Raw genomic sequence first — 24,154 nt, forward strand, 5'->3', positions numbered from 1 at the left:
AGTTGAGTGGCACTGAGGCAGTCAGTGTGCATAATGATCAGCATCCCACAAAAAAGTGCAAAAAAGGATGTTTCTAGGTCAACCATGCTGTATGGAGCAGCAATGCCCATATTATGAAGTTGGAAGCAGCACTATTCTTTAAAAACGTATCAACCAATTTGAACGTTATCAGCTGGAGTTCACGGACTGACCTTCCCCTCTGGCCCTCTAAGAACTAAGGGCCAAGCTATCTTGGATGTTCTTCTCTTGACAATTTCTGTGTGGAAGCAATTAATCTGGCAAAACCACAAAGGACTGCCCAGAGGTTTCTTGAATCAAAGAAACTGATTTAAACTGAATGATTAAAAATAAATTCTATATACGGACTATGAAAGCTGAGATAGGACTCTGCTGTCATTAGGTAAAATATTAAATATTAAAAATATTATTTTTTAATATAATATCTGGCTGAAGGTATAAAGTACGTCAGAGAGGTATTTTATAGCTTCTCTGCCATCCTCAAAAGGGTTTCATCAAGGTTGCACAAGCACCTATCCTGTTCAATCTGTATGTCAACAACACTGTTGAATTTTTATCATCTCCTGTAATCATGTGCCCAAGTCAGTCACAAAAACTGTTTCTGCTGTACTGTGCACAGATGGTGGTGTTCAGTCCCAGATAAAAGCAGGCCCTGGAAAATACTGAATTTCTGAATACTGTCAAAAAGAAACCTTGAGGTAAAGTACTGTAAAACTCAAAGTTCTCTATATGTCACTCCCCACCTCTCAAATAAAACAGAAATGGGAGGAGCAGGTAACTGAACAAGTTAGAGGGTGGCATGTGGCTAGGTTATATGCAGAGCAGACCCCCTGAAGTCAATGAACTTAGGTTAGTTGTCAATAACCTAAGTTCATTAATACCCAAGGGTTGTCTCTGAATATAGCTTTGTCTTATACCACCTAATGTCTTCAAATACTTTTGCATAGTTTTTCAATCATATCGAGCATGGTTAGCTCAACAGGAATATGTGGTAAAAAAAAAGAAAGCTACAGAGAATATCATAATTTTAATGTATTTCTCTGAACAAAAGGTTAAAATGTTATACCTGCAGTGCTTGAACCTAGATTCTTAAATACTTTAGATCTTTTTTTTCTATACCAGGATGTGTTTCAAAAGCTGATTTTAGCAGAAACTGGTTATTTCTCTATTTCAAACAGGCTCAAATATTTCAGAATATTTAAGTATTGGCTTCAGCTGAATTTATCCCCTTTTGTCAAGTTTCCCTAAGTTATAATTGATTTACATGAAAGAAGCTGGGTGAAAGCCATTAATTTAAGGCAATGTTGTTCTGACTTTTCATCACAACCGTTACTGAGTCTGGGTGTTAGCAAAGCAAGGAATCTATTGAGGCTGCACCTATTTGATACTGAACAATCTGTCTGCTCTATGGTCCCTGGTATGGTAGTTTTTGATAGTCTTCCTGATACAATGGTATTGAATCCACAAGATCTAACCATTCTATAATACAGACGATAGATTTTACTGCCTTCAGCATTTTAAGAGAATTCCATTCCAAAATTGTGTTTGTCTGTGTGCAGGTGGAAATACTGAAACACTGCTTCATGCACTGCTCTTTTGCTAAAACAGCTACTTGCATAAGGAACATGCATAAAATAGCTAACATCATTATTATCCTCTCATCCAAGACAAACATCTGACTTCTAAGCGACTTTTCTCCTTGCAGACCAAAACCATCAGGCACTACCAATGCAGCCTGCAAAATTTCTAGGGGCTGATGTTAAAATAAGGGTGACTATGGTGCTCTCCAAGTATTAATTTGTATAATTTTCAATATGGCAATTTTATCTGTTCTGTTGTGTTGTATTTTTTATGAACTCCAGCTGACACTTTGAAGTAGAATGCATAGGGATGTATTCAACAAAGTGCTAAGGAGATTGCTCCATCAGTGCAAGCTTCCCTCTATCACCCACCACCACCTGCTGTTTGGGTAGGGGGTTTCTCCTGACAGCCAGGAGCAGATCTGGGGAGGACACAGGGGGCATGCAGCCCAAGGAGATAGCAGGTATCATTGCATTGGGTTCCTCTAGTACAAAGATTAAGTTGAATTGGCCCATAGTTTCCCCCCTAATGTTGTGACCGTAGATGCTTTTCTTTTGAAGGTAAACATAGAACCCTGGTACTACCAATTATTCTAATTTTGAACAGGAAAGCTGTGAAAGAAAATAAAACTCTGTGTAAATCAAACAAGCAAGGGCAATTAGTGTATCATGCTCTCACCATTCTCATGCAAGCTCTCTTTCTAATGGCTTATAAAAAAAACTTGGTGATTGTTCCTTAATGTGACTAACAGATAACATGCTATTGAAAATAGCATAAAGTCAGAGCACCTTTTTCCTCCAACAGCTGACAGTTACTTACTGCTAGGCTTGATTTACTAGTAATTCTATTAGTTCTAGTATTCTGAAGCATGTACAAAACAAAAAAAGGTACATAAAATAAAAGGACACAGGCCTTGTCCCTAAGGCTTACACATGAGGGAAGGAAAGAGAAAGAGGGAGAGAAATGAAAAATTAAGTGTGAAGCAAGAGCTTTAGCTGAACTTGTTTTTTTTAAAAAAATATACAGTAGCAGTAAACTGTACAATTTCAATAGCAGCATAGATATGATTCTGTCTTTGCAGCTGTGCTGATGATGAGGATGGCAGAAGAACTGTTGGCAAGCTAATAACAAAATAAATTTTAAGCTTCAGTAATATATTTTTTCTTTTGACCATAAACCAGCCCTTTTCTTTTACAAACAATAAATACCTTATAGTAGTACCTCTTTTAAACTGCCGCATGAAATTTCAGTTGCCTTTTATTGTAACCAGACACTGAGAGCAAGTCACACATGTTGCAGTGAGATGAAATACAACCACTCGGATGTTGTAGTTGGTTTCATAGAATTATAGAATTGGAAGGGACCCTGAGGGGTCAGTAGTGGTGATCTGTGTGACTCATAACTAAATTCACAAAACAAATGCAAAGTTCGCCAAAACCTTGTATGGATCTGTTTTGAACAGAGGTTTAAGCATTAGCAAATAAATATCCATTATTCTAACTTCCAGTTTTGTATACACCTTTCAAATTTAGGTATGAAGGTTCATGAGAGCAGAAAATGACGGCAGACCTCTCCAATCTATTTTTCAGGCACCCAACGCTTCCCTCCATTATTAAGTTGGAAAAGAATAAAATACAGAATGGCTTCTGTCTGAACCTAGCCTCCTCAGTCATCACCTCCTCTGTTTTATAGCTTCCTTTCTCTATCATTCAACTCATCCATTACTTTTAGTCTGTTGTTTACAGATCTGTATTTAATATCCCATTGCTATGTGTTTTTGTTACAATGAGAGCAAATCTGACCACAGGTCCATGGGCATTTGACTTCAAAACAGTGAAAAGCTGCTTGAATTTACCGTAGTTGCTAGTAGTTCTAGAAATAGTTGGAGGTCTGCTTCAGGCAGAGATTTTATTATGCTTCTGAGCTCAATAATTGTGTCATTTGAAGGATACAAAAAATATGTGTTAAATACCTAACAACCACCTCTAATTCTACAGATAATTTTGGATTAAAACAATAGTTTCATCTTGCCATCTGAATACATTTTATTTGGCCATAGGATGACGGTCCTGATACAGGCACCACCCAGCTATGAAAGCTTAGGTCTAGTCACTGTCTGGATGGGAAACCATTAGAGCTGCCTTGAGTTCAATGATAGAAGAAAAGTGGTTTTTATTTGCATGCTCAAAATAAAATAAAAATAAGATAATAGGATTTTTCAAAAGCAGAACATCCTGTAGAAATGGGCACATCAACAACCAACTAAACAAACAAACCAGCATAGCCCACTGACTGCTTCTCGTTCTGTTACCCTTTCTCTATTATCCCCCTGGCTCTCTGCCCTGTCACTGTTTGATTCCTGCTATTCCTCTTTAAGATCCCTAGCCTCTGTTTTAGACCTAATTCAGACACTGAGTCATATGGAGTAACAGCTTTGCCACAGAAACCATGACATAAAGGTAGTTCAAGTTGCTCCTTCATAGCTGCGTACATACTATACCTTTAAAGCACATTTCCTCCCTCAAAGAATTATGAGGACTGTGGTTTGCTAAGAGTTTCAAGAAATTATAACTCTACGAGAGGTAAACTACAGTGCCCAGAATTCTTTGAAGCAGGAAAGTGCTTCAGCTGTGCTTTAAATGTGTCGTGTATACAGAGCCTACATCACACTAGTAACTTTGTATGTTATCATGCTGGATTGCCTGGGTCATGTGTGTGCAACTCATGTTATGTGTCAGTAGCTCTCTTGCAGAGGGAGGTGATGATGTTGGAACTATCTATGTGTCTATGCCCAGGAACAGAACATCAATTCATTACTGTACCAATGAAGTGCAGAAGATAACCATATCCTCAAACACCACTAAAAACTTATTTATGTACTCTCTCATTCTAAATTTCAAGCACAGATCTCATTCCACATGATACTTTATTTGCTAACAAACTCTCAAATGGGAAATGTCATTATTGAACAGCAGATACCCCACCACAACGCCCCATTTTATAATGCCCTAAGAGCATTATAAATATAAAGCAGTATAGAAAATAAATAAATAAATAAATAAGAGTAAAAACAAAAATGCAAATGCAGGAAAGGCACCCTCCCAAAATATTAAACCCACAAAACTATGATGCCTAAGTAAAATTAAAAGCAGAATTTCTCCAAGGCAAACTATAGTTCTTTGCATATAGAATTCTCTTTTTTTGTCTTGCCAGTTCCCATGGTAACTTAAAATGAACAGATTGTTTATGCACTTTAATAGATCTTTTACCATATTTTAGTATTCCAGGACAGGGTCTGGTTTTTTTTAAAGTGCCTTATAATATATTTATAAAGGTATTTTGTATTGGCTGTCATTAATAAGTGTCCCCTGAGGTTTTTATTTTCTAGTCAAAATGTGGTCTGCATTCTGGTTAGATAACTGCTGTTGTGAAAATAAACAATGAGGTTGTGAAAACTAGAGAGCTATACTGTATACTATATAGAGAGTACATGGCAGGGGTTAGAAGTTGCTTATGATGGCTATAATCCAAGATACCGCCTTTAAGTACATGTACACAGAGAAACTTCCTGAAAGAATTATCCATGCTGCTCCACAAGCTTCTCTTGAAACTTGGCATGGCCTTCAATGCACACCAATGCGCTATGTTCTGGGAGGAAATGTGCCCCAGTTTACACAAGAAAGTACTTGTATGTCCTAAGGGCCTTTTAGCTGCAAAAAGGTCTGCCAAAAGGTCTACAAAAAGGTTGCAGAACACCCAAGAATATCTGTACATGGCCCTGCACTCAGTGTACTTTATTTCTTTTCTGATCACTGAGATAAAAGCTTCTTCTTCTTCTTCTTCTTCTTCTTCTTCTTCTTCTTCTTCTTCTTCTTCTTCTTCTTCTTCTTCTTCTATTATTTTACTCTGTGCAGTAATGTCAATCTTCTACCCAGAACAGCTCCTAAATTCTTGCCCTTCACATCACACATTTTGATAGCAACATGACTGACAAGTGACGTCAAATAATGTCTGCCTAGCAAGCCAAACAAAAATGTGTTGACCTCTTTCCTTAAGAGGCTGCTTCAAAGACCACTTTAAAAGCTGCACATTTTCTGGATGCATTTTAAATTTCAAAACCTTTAAAGGAGCAAGATGATGGCCATTGCATAAGAAAATGAGCTAAACCTGTCGGTAACTAGAAGTAGTACTGTACCATACAGAATCGCTGCTTTGCTATTGCTGATATTTTAGAAGCATCACGTGTTTAACATATGGATGCCTTTAGCTTCCGTTGGCTGTCAAAGTGTTCTGATAATATCTGCTAGCTTTCAGCTCCTTAGCTGCACATGGTTGCTTGGAAACCTAACCCTCTTGGCCCCATCTCTCTGACAGGTGCTTTATCTACTCTCAGCTACATATGACACACTGATACCTAGATACACATCTTCTCCGTATTTGATATTCTTAGCAGAAAAGTGCTTGGGACAATTCACAGTTTGAAGATGGCCCTGAGTAATGAGAAAATCAGCGGAGCATTCAGTTTCTGTTACAGTCACAATATTCACAGGCAACGACAGCAAACTTTGAAGATAGGGCACTTTTATTTGCTGTTAGCGTGGGAAAGGGTTTTAGTATTGCTCAGATAAAGGCTGCAAGTAGGTTTCATTCAGACAGAGGCTGTAAACAGGTGGTATTCTAATTATAATGGTGTGACATTAACCTACCGCCTGTCATTCTCCTGCAAAGTCCATGTGTTCAAGCTACATCAGGTGTTATATGTACATACTGATGTGCAGAGCACCTCTATGAAAAGAGGGGCCCATATTGGGCCCCAGTCTGTCCACATGTGGAGGAGTACATATACGTTGGCTTGCAAGTATAATTCCTTCTGGCACATTTACATCAAAGGAGCATGACAGCGGCATGCAGTGGCGAAGGAGGACTTGCCCATGCGGTCATCATCACACCCCTCTTTCAATGGGTGGAAGGGATTGTATGACAATGTTTCATGGCATCATACTGTAAACCACCCAGCAAACACTTCTGGATGAGGGAGTATTCTTCCTCTTTCGGCTGGGCAAAATGCAAGTCAAACTTTTTGCATGTATGGAAGCATGCAAGAAAAATGTAGTACTCAAAATCCATGCATTGGGAATCTAAAACAACGAAAGTGGTTGCCCTCTTGACTATTCTAGCTAAGTTCAATAATTGTTTAATCAACATCTTAAAACTGCAGCAAATGCTTCTGCTTTCTCATGCCTGTGCTTTTCCATGTAGACAGTGAGGTCTCATTACTGCCAACCAGTAGGGCTGTGTAGGGCTGACAGTCAAATAAAACTATGTGCATCTGGTTCATTTCATCTAGTAAAAGATAAGATCTTGTAACTGACAAAATTAATCAAAGCCTCATGACTTCCTACTTTGCCAATTTCTCATTGAAAAGTAAGTCTCTCTTGGACTTACACCACCAGTGGTGACTGCAATTATTGTTTGATTGCTAACCCTTTAACAACACCCACCATGAGCTCTCTCCATGGCACCCTTTTGAAAAAGTGCCGTTAAAGCCCTTAACAAAAATGACTAAGAATTATTACCACATGATAAGGAGACATTTGTCCATGTACTTTAAAACTTCAATAGAACACAATAGCTATTGCCCAAATAACATTTGAAACTGATATTTTTTAATTGTTTCTTTTACAGAAAGCATACGCTGAGGAAAAAACTGCCTCAGGAGATGCATGCTTGAGTGGGGGAACTGTTTTATTAACAGTTTTCCCTCTGGATCTTTTCTGCTAAAACTCAGTCCCTTCCCTAGCTGATTCTTAAACCATATGAACAAAGGATAGGGAGCCTGTGATCCTTCAGATTTTATCAGACTCTACATCGCCCATAGTGACAAATGATGGGAGTGGGATTCCACTAGCATCTGGAAGGCTGCAGTTTCCCCATACCTGATATAAAGGAAACATGGGGGACAAAGCAGCTCAGGGAGTAAAATGAATGAATGAAGTCCTCCGATTCGTGAAAGGGCAAGTCTGGGTCCATATACTTAAGCTATACCTCATAAATAGAGTGACCTATATGATTCATTATAGCTCTAAAATGCTTCACACAGCAAAATAAACAGAATCTCTTCATACCCTAAGGATAATGAAGTCAGTGTTGGACTGGGACCTGGGAGAGCAGGGTTCGAATCCCTACTCAGCCATGAAGCTCACTGGGTGTCCTTGGGCAGTCACCATCTCTTAGCCCAACCCACCTCACAGGGTTGTTGTGAGGATGAAATGGGGAGGAGGAGAACTGTGCACACCACCTTAAGATCCTTGGAAGATAAAGGTGGTACATAAATGTAATAAATAAAATGAAGAAGAAAAAGAAAGAAAAAAAAAGAAGAAAGAAAGAAAGAAAGAAAGAAGAAAGAAGAAAGAAACAATGATAGACTTGTAAGGTTCATAATTGTACACCCACTTCTAAGAGATGTGCCCCAAATATATTTACATCTTTGCCACTGATGAGAAGTTTTTTTTCTAAGGTAAGGCAAGGCTTGGCTCAGGGTATAAAGCTGAATACTAATACAGAAATTGACCGCAAAAGTTAGGTTTTGCCCCTTTTAGTAAGTTATTTATTCTGTGAAGCTGGTAACTGAGCAAAGCTCTAGTAATTTCATGTTCTTGCCCACTTATTTTGAACTTCCATTGTTCCATATTTCGATTTTATGTGAAGTCGCTGGTGGACGACTAGAAAACTTCTACACTGCCTTCTGGTTCCCATTTCCTTTCCCAGATAATTTCATTAGGTTGCATCCAGATCGGACATTCTGAAAACAGAGGTCTTCCTTCCTCAAACAGAAGGGCTAAAGATCCAGTGGAAGATCCTGCTGGATGGAGAGTGAGAAGAGGCCGCAAGTTCTGCCAGTTCCCCCTTCTTCCTGCAGCCCTCATTTTCTTTCCAAAGGAGCTCACACTTGCCACCTCCCACTCTGCTCCAGTGTGGGCCTTTTCAGTGGTCACAGTGAGCTGCAGGAGGAAAGGCAAAAACAGCCCTTCCTGCCTTCCAGAAGTGTCCTATGAGCAGAGTCCCACTTATGAAAGCTCTGGAGCCAACCATATGTTACGAATTCTTACTCCACTTTTCATTAGAGATGCCATACGTCTGGGGATCGCTCAGAAAAATGGCATCCGGGCAGTTTTTTGCAAAATCGGCAAAATGTCCGGGAAAACTCAGACATTTGGCAAATTGGGCTATTTTCATTTTTAATTTAAAAAAAAATGAAAGAAAAGCCCCCCAAAAGCTCAACAACTTTGATTTTTTTTAAAAAAATCCGCTGCCACCCCCACCACCAAAAGAAAGCCCAATAACTCCATCCAGATTTTCACTTTGGGGGATATCGCAACCCTACTTTTCACTCATCGACCTAATGCATTCAGCAATTCCTTAGAAAGGCATGGGTTCCTTGGATAACCAGTATTTTCACAAAGCTGAAGGCAATTTATAGTGTAACGTTCTTAAGTGGATCCCTTGCACATCTAAATCCCATGTACATCTAAACACACCCTTCTGTTAACAATGCACCTCGGCAAACTCCAGGAAAACAACAGAAAAAGCAATAATGGGGCTGTTTTTCAAGGGGTCTACAACTCCCCAGTATTTTTTTTCATGTTCTTCTACCATTTCACCCCAAGCCTGCTGATACCTCCCTCTTGTGTTTGGACCATATAATGTTGGCTACATAAGCGACAGCATCCTCCTGGTGAAGTTGGGAAATAGAGGGATGATGCTATAGACTGAAATAATGCAATCCTAGGCATGTCTACCCAGAAGTAAGTGCCACTGAGTTCAGTGGAGCTCATTCCCAGGTAAGTATGTATAGGACTATAGCCTTAATGCAATAACTGTGCGGAAGAATTGAAAGTGAACCTTGTGTTCTGAAAATTCACTGGCCTATAAAAACTGACAGTATTTCCCCTCAGAAACCAGAACAAATTGCGCAACATGAAAGGGGAAATTTGTTTGGAACTGAGGGGAGTCTGTGAAGGAAAAGAATACAAAGAACATAGGAACACAGTACTGAGAAGCATTAGGTTTGTTCAGAATAATAACAATATGCTTATGATGAAGAATGACATACATTCTGAAATGTGGTGGAAGTGCTTTGAATGCTGCATCTATTATGTTGTACACATAAAACAACATTAAAAGTGGTTTACACAACTATTTCCATCATTTGTAGAATATATGTCTGCCTTCACCCCTATATTTAAGAAATATCACAATTTAAAAAAAATCTGTAACAGTATGTTGAACAATGAAATAATTTAAGTAGCCACATGAATTTAACCCTTTATATCACAGAAGTCTATCCTTTAGTTTACAAGGAGGCTAAGGCTGTGTACACATTACTTGCTTAAAACACAGCGGGTCCATTCTTCTTCTCAATTTGGATTGATGCTGGTTTGGGAGAAAATGCATCAAAATGCAGTATTTTGTAAGAAACTAAAGGACAACAGAGGTGGATTGTGGTTAATGTCCTGCGTGTACCACTTCGGAAACCAGTGTCGTGAGCACACTGGGTGCAGAGTAAATGGGGGGTGTGTGTGAACACAACCTAAGAGAAAAATGGAAGCTAAAGCAAGTGACCTAAAAGATGGTATGAATGAGAGAAAGCTTTTAACTGATAAAATCCATTACCTGGTCTTCAAAGTCAAATTCATTATCAGCAATATCTCCAAGGTCCACAGTGAGATTAAGGTCAACTTCACCTGGACCTAAAATAGGAAAGAGAAAGGGATCTACTGAAAAAGGATTGATAGGTTTCACTGTATGTACGGTTGTATGTATGTCATGATTTACACCCCCACTCCACTCCACATACACTAGTGATGCTCTGCTCTGTCAGTGGAGACTGGTGATGAGCAAAATATGTACCACCCTACCCTCAATCAACCCAGGGCTTAGGACTGCACTGTCCTAAGTAAACACGCATTGGGTTGTATAATGTATTTCATAACTAACGTGCTTCACATCTTTAACATAAATAAAAGTTTTGAAGGTAATTTTCTTTCTTACTTTTCAGGCTGCTTTTCTACTGTTCAAACTTAATTCCAATTGCAGTGAAGCACAGAAAGGCTTTTTTAAAAAAAGTATTCTCATTGATTGCCAAGGGGAACTTCTAGTGTTCTCAGCTTTACTCTACTGAAGTAGAGACTGTACAAGTCAAAGTATGCATAGTTTCAGGGGGTCAGGAAGGAGATTCTGGTCAATTTAGACAGTGAACATGTTTTCTGTGTCGTTAGGCATCTTTCTCAGCCTATGTAGTTTTCTTTAAATCAAGCTGCTTTGTATTTATCAAAATAATCAGTTCCTTAAAAGGGCATAAAGGAGACCATTTCAGACAGCATCACACTTAAGGTTTGTGCTGATCATTAGGATCATTTTTTCTTGTTCCTGCTGTGTGAGCATTGGGCTAGTTCTCATGCATTGTTGTATGTCCTGCTTGGAGCTCTAACACTCCTTCATAAACCTCCTTCTGCACTCTCCTGCTTTCTCAGCTGCAGAACGTTTGTCACCAAGGATATGTCTTCATGAACAGATGCTTCGGTTGAACAACTCCTTATCATGCTTTAATGTTGCTTCTCTTGTTATTATCAGACAAGTTCAAATGTGAAAGGGGAAAGAATGTGGAAAGTACCCCTGCTCCTCAACATTTTGCTCCTGGAAGGACCTGCTCTGCAGCGAGGCCAAGATATGTTGCTGCCTGAAAAAGGGACCAAATGGATCCGCCTCCCCTGCTAGGGTTAACACTTCTAAGACATCTTGCAGCACCATTCAGACACTAATGTCTGCTGTCATCTATCACCCTTTACTATCTAAAACAGATTGCTTTACCATAACTGTATCACTTCAACTTAACTGCACGATCTGCTTCCCAAATTGTCTTTATCTACCATGGATAGTAAAGGTGGATTCCAGTCCACGAACCAAAATAGAAAACAATCCTCAAATATACTGACACACTCACTGGCCCTATCTCCTTCAGCTATGCCTGCTGAAATTCCCTCTCCTACACAACAATTCTGTCCTCTTTTTCACATGGTCAATCTGTTTCTATGTAGTGGCAAGGATTCCTGTCCCAGGCTGATATCCAGCTGCTACAACCTCTGACTCTGTTCCCCTTCAAATGCAGTGGCAACAAAGGGAGTTATAATGGGGCAAGGTGTTCCTTAAGGGGCCTCTCCATAGTCTACAATCCTCTCCCTAGTCTGCTGCTCTGAGAAAATGGTATCAACAGCTCCTGGTTTCTAATATATAATTACTCTCCACCTAGTCAGCTTAATTTTTTCCTGGATATTGATATTTCATTGCAAATATTATCCAGGTTGTTTTGAACCTCCCTCTCCTGTCTCTAGTACTTTGGCGTCCCAAGCCAGAAGCCCACCAGGGAGGTGGAGTTGCAATAGGGGAAATGGGCAGGGATAGGAAAGAGTAACCATTCCACCTTCATGGTAATCCTTTGCTGTAAGTGCTTATTCTTGGAAACCATACGTCTGCCTGACACAAAGCCAGTTTATTTTGCCCTACACAGTTCGGCACTACTTTAGTTTGTAATTTATACTCTGGTTTTGATGGCAATTCTTTAAGGAATGTCTTCAATTATATCTTATCTGTTCATTTTTTGATTTGAAAAACTACTGTAAATAACCTCCAAGAGAGATACTGTACTGCTCATCTATATGCCCTTTTGTTTATGGACAAATATACAATGAGATACATAAAAACAGCTTTAAAGTTTAAAGTCTTGTATTGACACACAAAATGCTAGCAAAGTGGTTTGAAATTATGAAGACAGCAAGAAGCTGTCTTGTTAAGACAACAATTTATTATAGATTGATTGGCATCAGAATGATAAAAGTGCTTCAATCTTATCCTCAGGTATTTTTAATTCTATATATAAATATATAAACTGCAGAATTTCATGACAAGTTGTTACCCTTAGCAACAGCCTTATTATATGTTAGGAAGCAACAATGAATAAGAATATATTATTGTCTTTGAAGACTGCAAGTAGTTTTTTCCTTTAAAAAACAATTTCTTCCTACCAATTACAGTATTGGAATTTAAGATGCAAAAGCTTGGATATGCTACAAAAACATTCTGTTGAAAGTCTGCAAGTTGGAATAGATACACTGCAGGAAGAAATTATGTTAGTAGTGGAAGTAACTGAATTAAAATATTGCTTTATTAAAATCTTTGATGTAAGCAAAGGGCTCTTTGGCTTTTAATTCTTTTGTTCAGCTTTTTATAGGTTTCCCTCACCCTAATAGGAAAGGAAGAATCATAATTAAGGATTTCTCTTTAATATCTTACTTCTGTTTGACAGAAGAAATAGTTCGAATAAAATAGAGGTAGAGGTTAAAATGACAGTTTGACTAATTTTGACAAATGGGATCCTCTTCAAGGAGGGTCCTGCTTTTGCACGGGACCTTGGGGCTCCCACAGCATCCAGAGGCTGGGCATAGCCTGGTTGTTTCTGTGGCGGTCCCATGATCACGCCAGTTGCGACACCCAATCAGAGTGATTTGTGGGTTGGGGAAGGGGGAAGATTTATAAACGGCAGCGTGACGTGTCAGAGCCACTTGTTTCGCACTGCTGAACACCCACCCACCCGGCCGCTTTGGTTTTCTGTGCTTTGGCCTTACTTGGGACTTTGGTTGGTCGCCTGTTTAGTGGCAGGGGCCTGGTAGGAATTTTGTCCGCGTGGCAGATTGGCAGTGGCCATTTGGTTTTCGCCTACCTCCCAGCAACCGTCACAACTTTGGTGATTAGGCATTGACTTTGTTGTGGATGGGGGAGGGGAGGTGCGGCCAGGGGGGGCGAGGGGGGCGGGCCGCCCCGGGTTCCATAATGGAGGGGGTGACAAATTATCACGGAACATTATTTTTTTGGATTTTTTTTTTTTTGAAAATGCCTGCTCTGAAGGTCTTATCTTACTATACTTACTGTACTAGGGATTATATAGCTATATATGAAATTTCATGCATATTGGTTAATATCTTGACCCTCCTCCACCAAAATAGCTGTTCACTTGGCTGTTTTCCTATGTCATGAAAGCTGAAATTTCAGTTCAAAGAACACTTACTGTTCCCAACCCTAACCCTGTGGAAAGCCATCTAATTAGACTTTAATTTGATTTTGAGATGTTTTTAGGAGGTAACTTAATTATTGTTTGATTTTATACCAATGTTATTTATCTGATGTTAGCCACCCTGAGACCGACTTTGGCCGGGGAGGGTGGGATATAAATAAAAGTTTTTTTTATTATTACTTGTTATTATTCCTTTGTAAGAAAATATGAAATAACGTAAAACATTTTGCGGGGGGTGGTGGAATCAATGGGGGGGTTGACAAGAAATTTTCCGCACCGGGTACCACCTGACCTTCCCATGCCTGGGGGGGTGACAATTTTTTTTTGCCCCCGGTACCAATTTACCTTGCTACGCCCCTGGGTGTGGCCATCACCTGCCCCTCCATTAAAGCAATTGGGAGGTCCTGGATCTCGTCTGAAGTCCGCTTGAAGGGCTAGGGCCATGCCAGGACCACAGGAACCCCGAGGTGAGCTACAGTTGATTTGCATTGATGTAGCTCCCTCGTTTGGTTTACCCTTCCAGACCTCCTGCGGGGTGGGCAGGAGTCAGTTATAGTTTGTCAATGCCTAAGCCAATACCGCTCACATTGTGTAATCAATAAAGTTGTGGCCTAAATTTTGCCCATCAACCTTAAACTAAAATATGAGTCTGTGAATTTATTTCCGGGGAGTTACCTGAGGTCCTCGAAGCGCAAGATCTACTTATTTTTACTTTTTTTTTTTTGCATTTCCCAGGTTTACAGAACTGTAAACAAATCACACAGTGCACATGCACACACATACAACATTATAGTATGCTAATAAATACCAGTGGGTTTTTGTGTTTTTAGTAGGAGAAAGGCCTGCTACCAGGAAAAAATATTGTGGGCTGCTTTGCACACTGCTAAATCTTACACAGAAATCATATTCAGAAAGAAATGGGTCAATTCATCCTTATACACTGTAATGTGTGATGATCACTTAACACATTATGATCCGAATGTGGTTTTAAAAACCCTTTATGGTAGCACTTTTCAAGTATGAATTTGGGAATATGTGAACCATCCCTGTCTCATACCTTATATATTGTATATCAACAGAATATTAATAGTGCTCAGAAAATGTCACATATTAGTTCATACATAATAGACATGGAACCCCCCCAAAAACAATGACATTTAACTTTTTTATTAATATACTTTTCTGAAGCATTAATATATTTTGATCTTGAAAATATGTTACATTGTGAAAGCAAGGCTGGTCCTACAGTATTTGGGGATTAATAATCAACTCACCTTCAACAGGTTCTTTAGGAGGAAACAGTTTGTTGTCAACTGCCATGCTTATGTCTTTGAATACTTCTTCCTCATCTCTCTCAGCATCAAACTAGTAATAAAACAGAAGGCAATCAGACATTCCAAAACAGGTTAGGTTATTTATCTGAATGCTTTGGTATTATACAAAGTCTTTTAGAGCCAGGAGGAATATTCCTATAAATACCAAATGTAATTGAAGCATGGAACCACAGTAGAATCTGCACTGGCTTCCTTTATTCCCTACAACAAAACACATCAATCACACTTCTGTTTTACTGTAGTGAACCAACTGAGTAGGCTTGTGCAGAGACACCGCTACAGAAAATCATTCAGGCGCATAGTGCCCCATGATTCCAAATAGAGGGGGAAAGAATGTTGCAAGAACAAACGACAATTATCCACTGACATCAGAGGCACTGCAGCAGTTACTATTGTCATCCTTATATTATTGCCTGCACACCTGTTTTGCTTTCTTGCATTGCTGAAGTACCAAGACATAATGGTGCAATCCCATGCCAGTTTACAGTTTACAGAAGTACAATAAATGTAAGCCTTAGCCATTAAGCCCCCAACAGCCCTTGTCCTGCCTCTCTCTGAGCCATCCCTTATCTACTTAAATGATGGAGCAGGCATTACATTCCTTTATTTTTTCAATGGTTGGTGCAATTAGATTAAAATGACTATACAGAAAGCTATTGATATGAATAATAATAAATTTTTCAAATATGTGCCCAAATAGTAATATTGTTTAAATTTGTTACCTACCTTCCCAAGAAGATACTAAGGATACCAATGATTTACATTGGGATTGTGCCATTATATTCTCACGACAATGTTGTGAGATAAGTTAGACTGAAAGGTAATGATTTTATTTTGGGCTTCATGGTAGAGTGGCGATTTGAACTCAGATCTCCTTGGTCCAAGTTGAACACTCTATCCATTATACCTTACTGGTTTTGTTCAGCGGGCTCTCAAAGAAACTTATATTAAAACACAATTAAATATGTCTATTCATGAAGAAATCTTTCTATTTTGCCCATACAAAAATGGGGAACATGTTGTATTTTATCCATTATAACCAACACAAAACCCCTCTTTCATTTCCTTCCACCACAATGGGCAACATACTTTAGGAATGGCCCCACACGCCCATTTCATCAAGTTATTTGTGCCCCCCTCTAAAAAAAAGTGGAAGCTCCTGTATTCTGGGGGAGGAAGGTGCGGGGGCTGATGTAGACGGGAGGAGAACAGCAAAGGTTTGTGACCACTAGGTATTATCTTAAGGATTAATAGTGGTTTGTTTGTTTTAAGAAAAAATAGTGCTGGAAATGATTTACAGGGAATTGAAAAAGATACTCAAATATTCATTTAGGAAGAATCCAGAATTATTCTTATTAGGAATGCTAGATGATGAGATCAAAGAAAAAGATAGATGCATATTAATGTATGCAACAGCAGCCGCTAGACTCCTAGTAGCGAAAAATTGGGAAAGTGATAGAATACCTAGTAAAGAAGATTGGCAAATCAAAATGATAACATACCAAAATTTGGCGGAAAAAACAGGGGAAATCAAAGGAGTAAGTAACCAGAAAATAGACAAAGACTGGAAAATGTTTAAGGATTATTGACAGGTTTTGTAGAAAAAGCTGATCTCTTAGCAGACATGTGAAGGGCTCAAACAAATAAATAATGGAAAGGAAGAAAATAGATACAGGTATATTACGAACCAAGAATCACAAAAAGCAATACAGAAAAGGCTGGAAGTCATCACAGTGTGGTGGGGGTGGGGGGAGGGAAGTGACTTTTTCTTTAATTTTTTTCTGTGTATTTGTGTTTTTTATTGTTTATTGTTTCTTTTTGTAATCTGCAAAATAAATTCAATAAAGAAAATTTTTTAAAGAAAAAATAGTGCTGGTACTCACCATGAAGCTATTACAGTATTGTAAATACCACATTTTTACTAGGGGGGAGGGGGTGTTGGTACTGCGTACCCTTGAGTATACCCAGAAAAAAAGCACTGATTAAAGAATGTTATTTGCCCAAAAGTGGAAGGATGAAGAGGTCCCAAGGAAAGAAGATTGAATACAGAAACCAATGGAGTATGCAGAAATGGCGAAACTTACTGGAAGAATAATAAATCAAGACAAGAAACTTTTTAGAAGGATTGGAAGTGGTTTATTGAGTATAAACAAACTATAAACAGATCAAGACATTGGCAGGATTATTGTAAAAACCTGCAGTTTAAAATATATATATGAGATATATATGAGAGTAGACTATTAAAAGAATAAGTTAAGGCAATTTGAAGGATGCAGGAAAGGACGAAAATAAATATAAGGAACCGCAGAAAGAGGGGGGAGGGAGTCAAATTTGGAAATGTTAAAACTTGGTTAAATAATTGTTGTAATGTATATAAATGAAAATTATAAAAAATAAAGACTAAATGCTGCTGAAACGAAGAAATTTGGGAAGGGAGATGGGGGGAGCCATACATTAATTTTTATGTGAAAAACTAAGACCTCACATTTGGTAACAAAAACAAATTCCTGGGGGAGGATGTATTCAGAAGTCCTCTTTACCTTTATTTACCGTAAGTGAATGTCTCCCCCACTGAGTCCCTATGCAAACACTTGTCCCCAGCTGATGGATCTTAGGGATCTAGTAAGCAAACAAATAGATCCCACAAGCTTGAAACTCGCCCATCCATATAATACATGAATCTTACAGAAAAAATGAACAACCTTTGCAACACAAATAGTCAATGTCATACTTTCAGGTACGTAACTGGTCTCTGGAAAAGCCTCAAAAGATCACACCTTTCGCATTTTTAACAGTATTCTAAGTAACTAGTGTGAACAGAATTACTGTGAAACAATCAATGAGCAATTCAGATTCAAACTAATGGGGAATTTGTTTATTCTCAATTTCTTTTTTTTATTATTAAGGATTTTGTTTTACAAAGGTATATCAAGAGATTGGTCCTTCAACATCTAGAACATGTCTTCCACCGGACTTTGATAACCACCAGTTCGCCTACAGGAGAAATAGGTCAAAGATGATGCCATTGCTACAGCTTTTCACCTTGCAGCGAGTCATCTGGAGATATCAGGGAATTATGTCAGAATGCTGTTTATTGATTATAGCTCGGCTTTCAATACCATCCTTCCGGACATTCTCATCAGAAAGTTAAGGGACCTGGACCTTTCATCTAACATCTGTGATTGGATTAAAGACTTCCTGAGAGATTGGATGCAAAGAGTGAGGATTGGACCTGTTACATCTAACTCCCTAAAGCTCAGCACTGGCACTCCACAGGGATGTGTGCTAAGTCCATTCCTGTATTCGTTATATACATATGATTGCATTTCATCTGACACATCTACTGCAGTTATTAAGTTTGCTGATGACACCACCATAATGGGTTTAATTACAGGCAGTGACGAATCTGCGTACAGGGAGGAGGTTCAAAAGGTATCCACATGGTGCTCTGAGAACAATCAGCACAAAGGAGATGGTGTTGGACTTTCGGAGGAAGAGAGAGGGGAGCTAGCCCTGTTGTACATCGGGGGGGGGGGCTGTGTGGAGAGAGTCTCTTCCTTTAAATACCTGGGAATCCATCTTAGTGAAGACCTAACTTGGAAGGTCAATACAGCCCAGGTGGTTAGGAAGGCCCAACAGAGACTTCATTTCCTAAGGATCTTGCAAAAGAACAAAGTTGAACAGCAACTGATGATTTCCTTCTATTGGTCCACGATAGAAAGTGTTCTCTCATACTGCATTACAGTGTGGTATGCTGGCTTGACAGCCATGGACAGAGAGTCCCTATGAGGGTGGTGAAGAAAAGCACAGGAAATCGTGGGCTGTCCCCTGAGTCCGCTAGATGTTATCGTGAGATTGCCTCAGAAGAGCGAGAAACATTCTCAGGGATGACTCACACCCTGGCCAGCACCTTTTTAATCTCCTGCCCTTGGGCAGGAGATACAGAAACATGATAAGCATGATAACCAACAGGTTAAAGAACAGTTTCTACCCATGGGCCATGAGGCTGCTGAATGGAAGACAGCAACATTGCAGCTGATGTTTGGGGTTGGTGGTAGTACAACAGCACACAGAGTGTGACAAGGACTGAGAGATTGTGGGCGGGAGGGGGGCTCGTTTAATCTCACTGTAAACATGTGATACAGTGACAATAAAGTATTTCTATTTCTATATGCAATCTCTCTCTCGTATTTTTCCATGCGGCATCAGTTTTATTTGTTGAGACATTAGGGAGGAAGGGGGAGAGAGGTGGGTGGGGTGGGGAGATGGGTGGGGTGTCACAAATGACGCTGACACCAAACCCTACATATATTAAGTAAAGTAGAAATATTCTCACTTTCTGTCAGGCAAAGAATTGAACAGGAGGAAGCAGGACATAAATCCACCCCAAGTCAACCTCCTACTTATTCCCAAGCGAAATTCCTAAGCACACTTAGTTGAGAGTAAGTCTCATTCCACAAAGAAAAATTGCCAAAGATCAGGCTGCTGGTCTTGCACAGCACTACGCATGTTCTCTGCTGTGCATGCTTTCATCTGACAAAAATAATATTTCTTAGCTTCCTGTGTTTGCCTTGCCCACCAAGCTTGGAGCAGCTTTAATTTCCAGCTGACTCCATCTGGCAGAACCCCCATACCTGAGGTCGTTCTTCATTTTGGATTAATGTTTCGTTTCATGAAGAATGAATCCAAAGGGCAAGCAGCTCATTTATATTTTAGTGGGCCTCTCCTGCTTTTCCTGCTAACACTCCACTGTGCAGTTTGATGCACACCTTAATCCCAACACCCTGAAGCCTATTTTTGTTGAAGAGACAGACGAGTGCTCAGTCTAAAGCAATGTCTTGTGCTTTAAAAAAAAAAAGCTTTAGTTTTAGTTGCTAGCAGCAGTACTAAGCAAAATTGTTTGTTTTAACCCTCCTTTTTGCATATATTAAGGTGTTGCTAGGATATGATCATATTCTGCAACACTTCACAAATGAACAGGAACAATCTTTTGTATTTGCACTCCAATTCTCCCACCACGGAGCCATGTTCTCCCACTATGGAGTCACTACTTTCCTGTTATTAACAGAGAATTGGCCTCTCTGGCAGCTGCATCATAAACTCAGTCATTGCCTGTCCTGCAGGTTAGCGGGCTTTGGCTGGAATGACTTTCAAGTACATTTCTCTTACAACAGCTTAAAGGTAAAGGTAGGTCCAGTAGCGTCCGACTCTGGGATTGCGGTGCTCATCTCGCGTTACTGGCCGAGGGAGCCGGCGTAAAACTTCTGGGTCATGTGGCCAGCATGACTAAGCCGCTTCTGGCGAACCAGAGCAGCGCACGGAAACACTGTTTACCTTCCCGCCGGAGCGGTACCTATTTATCTACTTGCACTTTGATGTGCTTACAAACTGCTAGGTTGGCAGGAGCAGGGACCAAGCAACGGGGGCACCCCGTCGCGGGGATTCGAACCACCAACCTTCTGATCAGCAAGCCCTAGGCTCTGTGGTTTAACCCACAGCGCCACCCGCTTACCAAATGTTTAAATCAGGTACAGGGAGTCTGTTGCCCTCCATATGCATTTGGACTACAACTCCCATCATTCCTCACCATTGGCCACGCAAGCTGGGGCTGGTGGGACTCAGAGTCCCCCATTATTGGTTGAAATGAAACCACAACAGTTGCAGCATGTGAAAGGCCACCAAACTATAGGGCCATCTCTTGTTTATCTCAACTGTTTTCGAAATGAACAATAAAACCTGGCCAAGTCATTGAGTAAGAAATACATTCTCAATTTTAGAAGCATTAATCCAAAAAGAGTTCAATATTTACAGTGAACTCTGTTAATAATTCTTTGAAAGAATTGTGTCTAACTAAGCAACATCCCCTAAAATAATTGGTTTATTTTATAATGGTGGCTAAACAATTTTGTTATACTTCTAATACTATTTAGCCCAGAGATTTCCATACTGTGTGTCACAACATGTTTAGTGTGTTGGCTACAGTGTGTAGATGTGTCATGCAAACATTCCCCGCGCTCCTCTTGGGGCTGGAAAGGGGTTAGTTTGCTAGTAAAACTGAATTACTGTGTCACAAAATGATGCATGTCTAAAAAGGGTATCACCAACATGAAAGGTTTGGAAAGCTCTGATTTAGCCCTTCATGGAAACACCAGGGATTGAACCTGAGACCTTCTGCCAGCAAAGCGTGTGATCTATCATTGAGCTACAGCCCTGTCCCCTTAGCAGTTTATGGTTAACAAAAATAACTGTTTTGAAATACATGTCGTTGTCCCCTGCTCCAGAAATACCATTACAATAAATGTTTCCTGTTTCTGAAAACCTTTATGAACATTTTAAATTGGTTTAACCTTTACGTTATGATGCCTCTATTTTGATATTCTGAAAGTAACAAAATAACAGAGGAAACCTAAAAATGTTCATTTTCTGGCAGCACATGCTAAGTTAGGTGGCTTGCTCACTCCCCTTCCCTCTCATGGTGCAGGCTAAAGCCTGTGCAATCAAACATGGTTCTCAAATAACTTGCCATCAAAAAGTAGCCACACTTGCTTCTCATTGCTATAGTAAAACCATGATGCCAGATATAAACCTCTTTGGGACGTCCATCTATATGAATGATATGAACCACCATAAATACAAGTGATCACAGGCAAAAACATTCCTCTTTAACCTTTGGCTTATTGACATCTAATGCCCTTTTAAAATGTGCTGTGGAAGGGAGGGTTATTTCTAAAAATGTTTCTTTTAAAGATTTTCTTTGGTTACTAAAGTACATATATCAACTCAATTTTCAGATCATAAAGTCCTTTCTATAGATCAGTCATATTTGATGTGCGACTTTAATACTGTATACAGTATAAGGTTGGGGGAGAAGAGTGGGGGGAGAGAGAATGAGGGTAGCACACTTCCGTTCTTTCAAATAGTGTATGTGTGAGGTTTGTGTCAGCGTTGTATAGGTAGGTTTGTCATTGAGTTGTCTTTGTTTTTGTTGTATTATGTATTTTGTGTTTTTTTATATTGAAATTCTGTGCTGTGAACCGCACTGAGATCTCCAGGTATAGGGCGGTATACCAATTTAACAAATAATAAAATAATAAACATAATATTTGGGTTGTAACAGTACATATACATTGTCTCTAAACGTTAATTCACAAAATAATTTAAGGAGATCATTGGAGAGCTACTGAACTGACTCTTATCAGTTCTTCCTATATGGTAGTTTAATAATTTGCTTGATAGCGTTAGATTATCATGTAACTAAGCTGCATTCGTCCTAACCTGTTGGCAACAATACTACATTTCTCCAATCCTATTAACATAGTGGTCACATAACCCAAAACAATGCTGATGACATTTCTTATATCCAAATTCCTCATCTATCATCTCTTTATCTAGGCATGCAAACATGTAACATTGTGTCAATGTAAACTTGCAATCTTTCATGAATCACGATTGGTAAGAGACTAAAATAATGAGTTGTGTCTCAGTTAAAGCTTTGGATCCATAGCCCGGAGGTATAGCACCTGCTTTGCATGCAGAAGCCTCTGGTTCAATCCCTGCATCTCCAAATAGAGCTGGGAAGAGTATTGGCTTCAAAAATAAGCAGGCGATGCCTAAGGATCACTAAATAAAACTGGTCCTCTCAGATGTAGTAGTTAACAACTGCATCCTACCACTTGTTAATTTGAAATACCAGGTAAGTCTCCCTAGTAAGTATTTGAAGGACTACAGCTTAGAGTCCCATCCTATGCAGAGTTAGGCATAGCTGAGCACACCAAAATGAAACAAAATTCTCTGCAATAGGACAAACTTTCAAGAAAATATAAACAGGGTTGGTCTACACTGCTTTGATTGAATCTGTTAATTAAACCAATTTTAAAACATGTTCCCGCTTTGTACAAACCAGCAACAGGATGAGTGCTGTGTGTGTTCCCAACCCCAAAAATACTCTGAGAAAACTGCCATGCTTAATTGGAAGTTCTCTTGCTGTGAGGCTAATATGTGAGTAATGAGAAGGTTTGCTTTGTGTTGAGTGGATGACTGGTTAGTATTATGTGATAAAAAATGAAGGAGGAGGGCCATACTGTCAATCTGGCTTTTGATTGCATTTTAACTGCTTTTAAAATGTAATGACAGTTGTGCTGAGCGTTTTTGACAGAAGAAATCTATTTACTCCTCTCCATTTCTCCTCCCCGATTCAGTTCTTAGATATTTAAGTTCTATGTTGTCGTTTCTTTTTTTTCTGCATTGCCAATGATGCACTAGTCAAGTTGTTTTGCTCTGTCCCTCAGGCTGTCATCAGTAACTATAATAGAAGTGGACAATATATACACAAGTGTCTTGGCCAAGGGAATTACAGTGGTGGAGGAAAGTGGCATAGGTATTAAAACTCAGCATAGTTTCTCTCCTTATTTTGAATCCTTAACTTTCCAAGACAGCTAATAATAACTAGAGATGTAGGATGGTTTACTAAATGTACTGGAGTCACATAAGAATGCAGTAAGTCATTTTACACTGAGCCAGACCAAGGGTCTAATGGTTCAATCTGGCAGCAGTTTGTGGTCTCAGACAAAGCTTCTCCCTAACGCTGCTATTTGATGTGTTTTACTTGAAGATGGAACCTATGTACAGCAAGTGCTCTACTACTGAGCTATATAGCCCCTGAAAGGTACAGTCTGAGTGTAATCTAGTGACCTCTGGAACAAGCCCTGCAGATTCAGCCTTTGGTTTCCCAGCTTGTACCCAATATGTGAACCCAGGACCTTGAATAGAGTACTTGCAGCACAAATTAATCAGGCAAAACAGCTTATGCCCCACATACTTTACAGCACAATCTTATACATGTCTATTCAAAAGTAAGCCTCCCTGTTTAATAGGATTTACTCCAAGGTAAGTAAGTATGGTATTTCAGCTTTAAAGATTATCTCTTCCTCTACTGACTTGTAGGTCAATCTACCTATTGCTGTCAGATCGCTTTCTCGTGAAGGCAAATGCTTATAAGGTTACCTAAGATAGTTTGCCTGTTCAACTGAAGGTAACTACTTTGGTTATTCCAGACAGAAATAACTGGCTAGAGCCTCCTTATGAGAAAAAAAGT

At 39.4% G+C, this 24,154-nt stretch overlaps 1 protein-coding gene across 1 annotated transcript in view; it reads right to left on the reverse strand.

The window, feature by feature from the left end:
* The window catches only part of AK5 (adenylate kinase 5), an 82,033-nt gene that overhangs the window by 19,222 nt on the left and 38,657 nt on the right, over window positions 1–24,154 (reverse strand). The window contains exons 7-8 of the mRNA XM_033151786.1: window positions 15,001–15,091; window positions 10,273–10,349 (exon numbers count right to left, since the gene is read on the reverse strand). Coding sequence (XP_033007677.1) covers window positions 10,273–10,349; window positions 15,001–15,091 — 168 coding nt within the window. The remainder of the gene's footprint in view (window positions 1–10,272; window positions 10,350–15,000; window positions 15,092–24,154) is intronic.

This window comes from Lacerta agilis, chromosome 6 (assembly GCF_009819535.1).
Source record: "Lacerta agilis isolate rLacAgi1 chromosome 6, rLacAgi1.pri, whole genome shotgun sequence".
NCBI lineage: Eukaryota > Metazoa > Chordata > Lepidosauria > Squamata > Lacertidae > Lacerta > Lacerta agilis.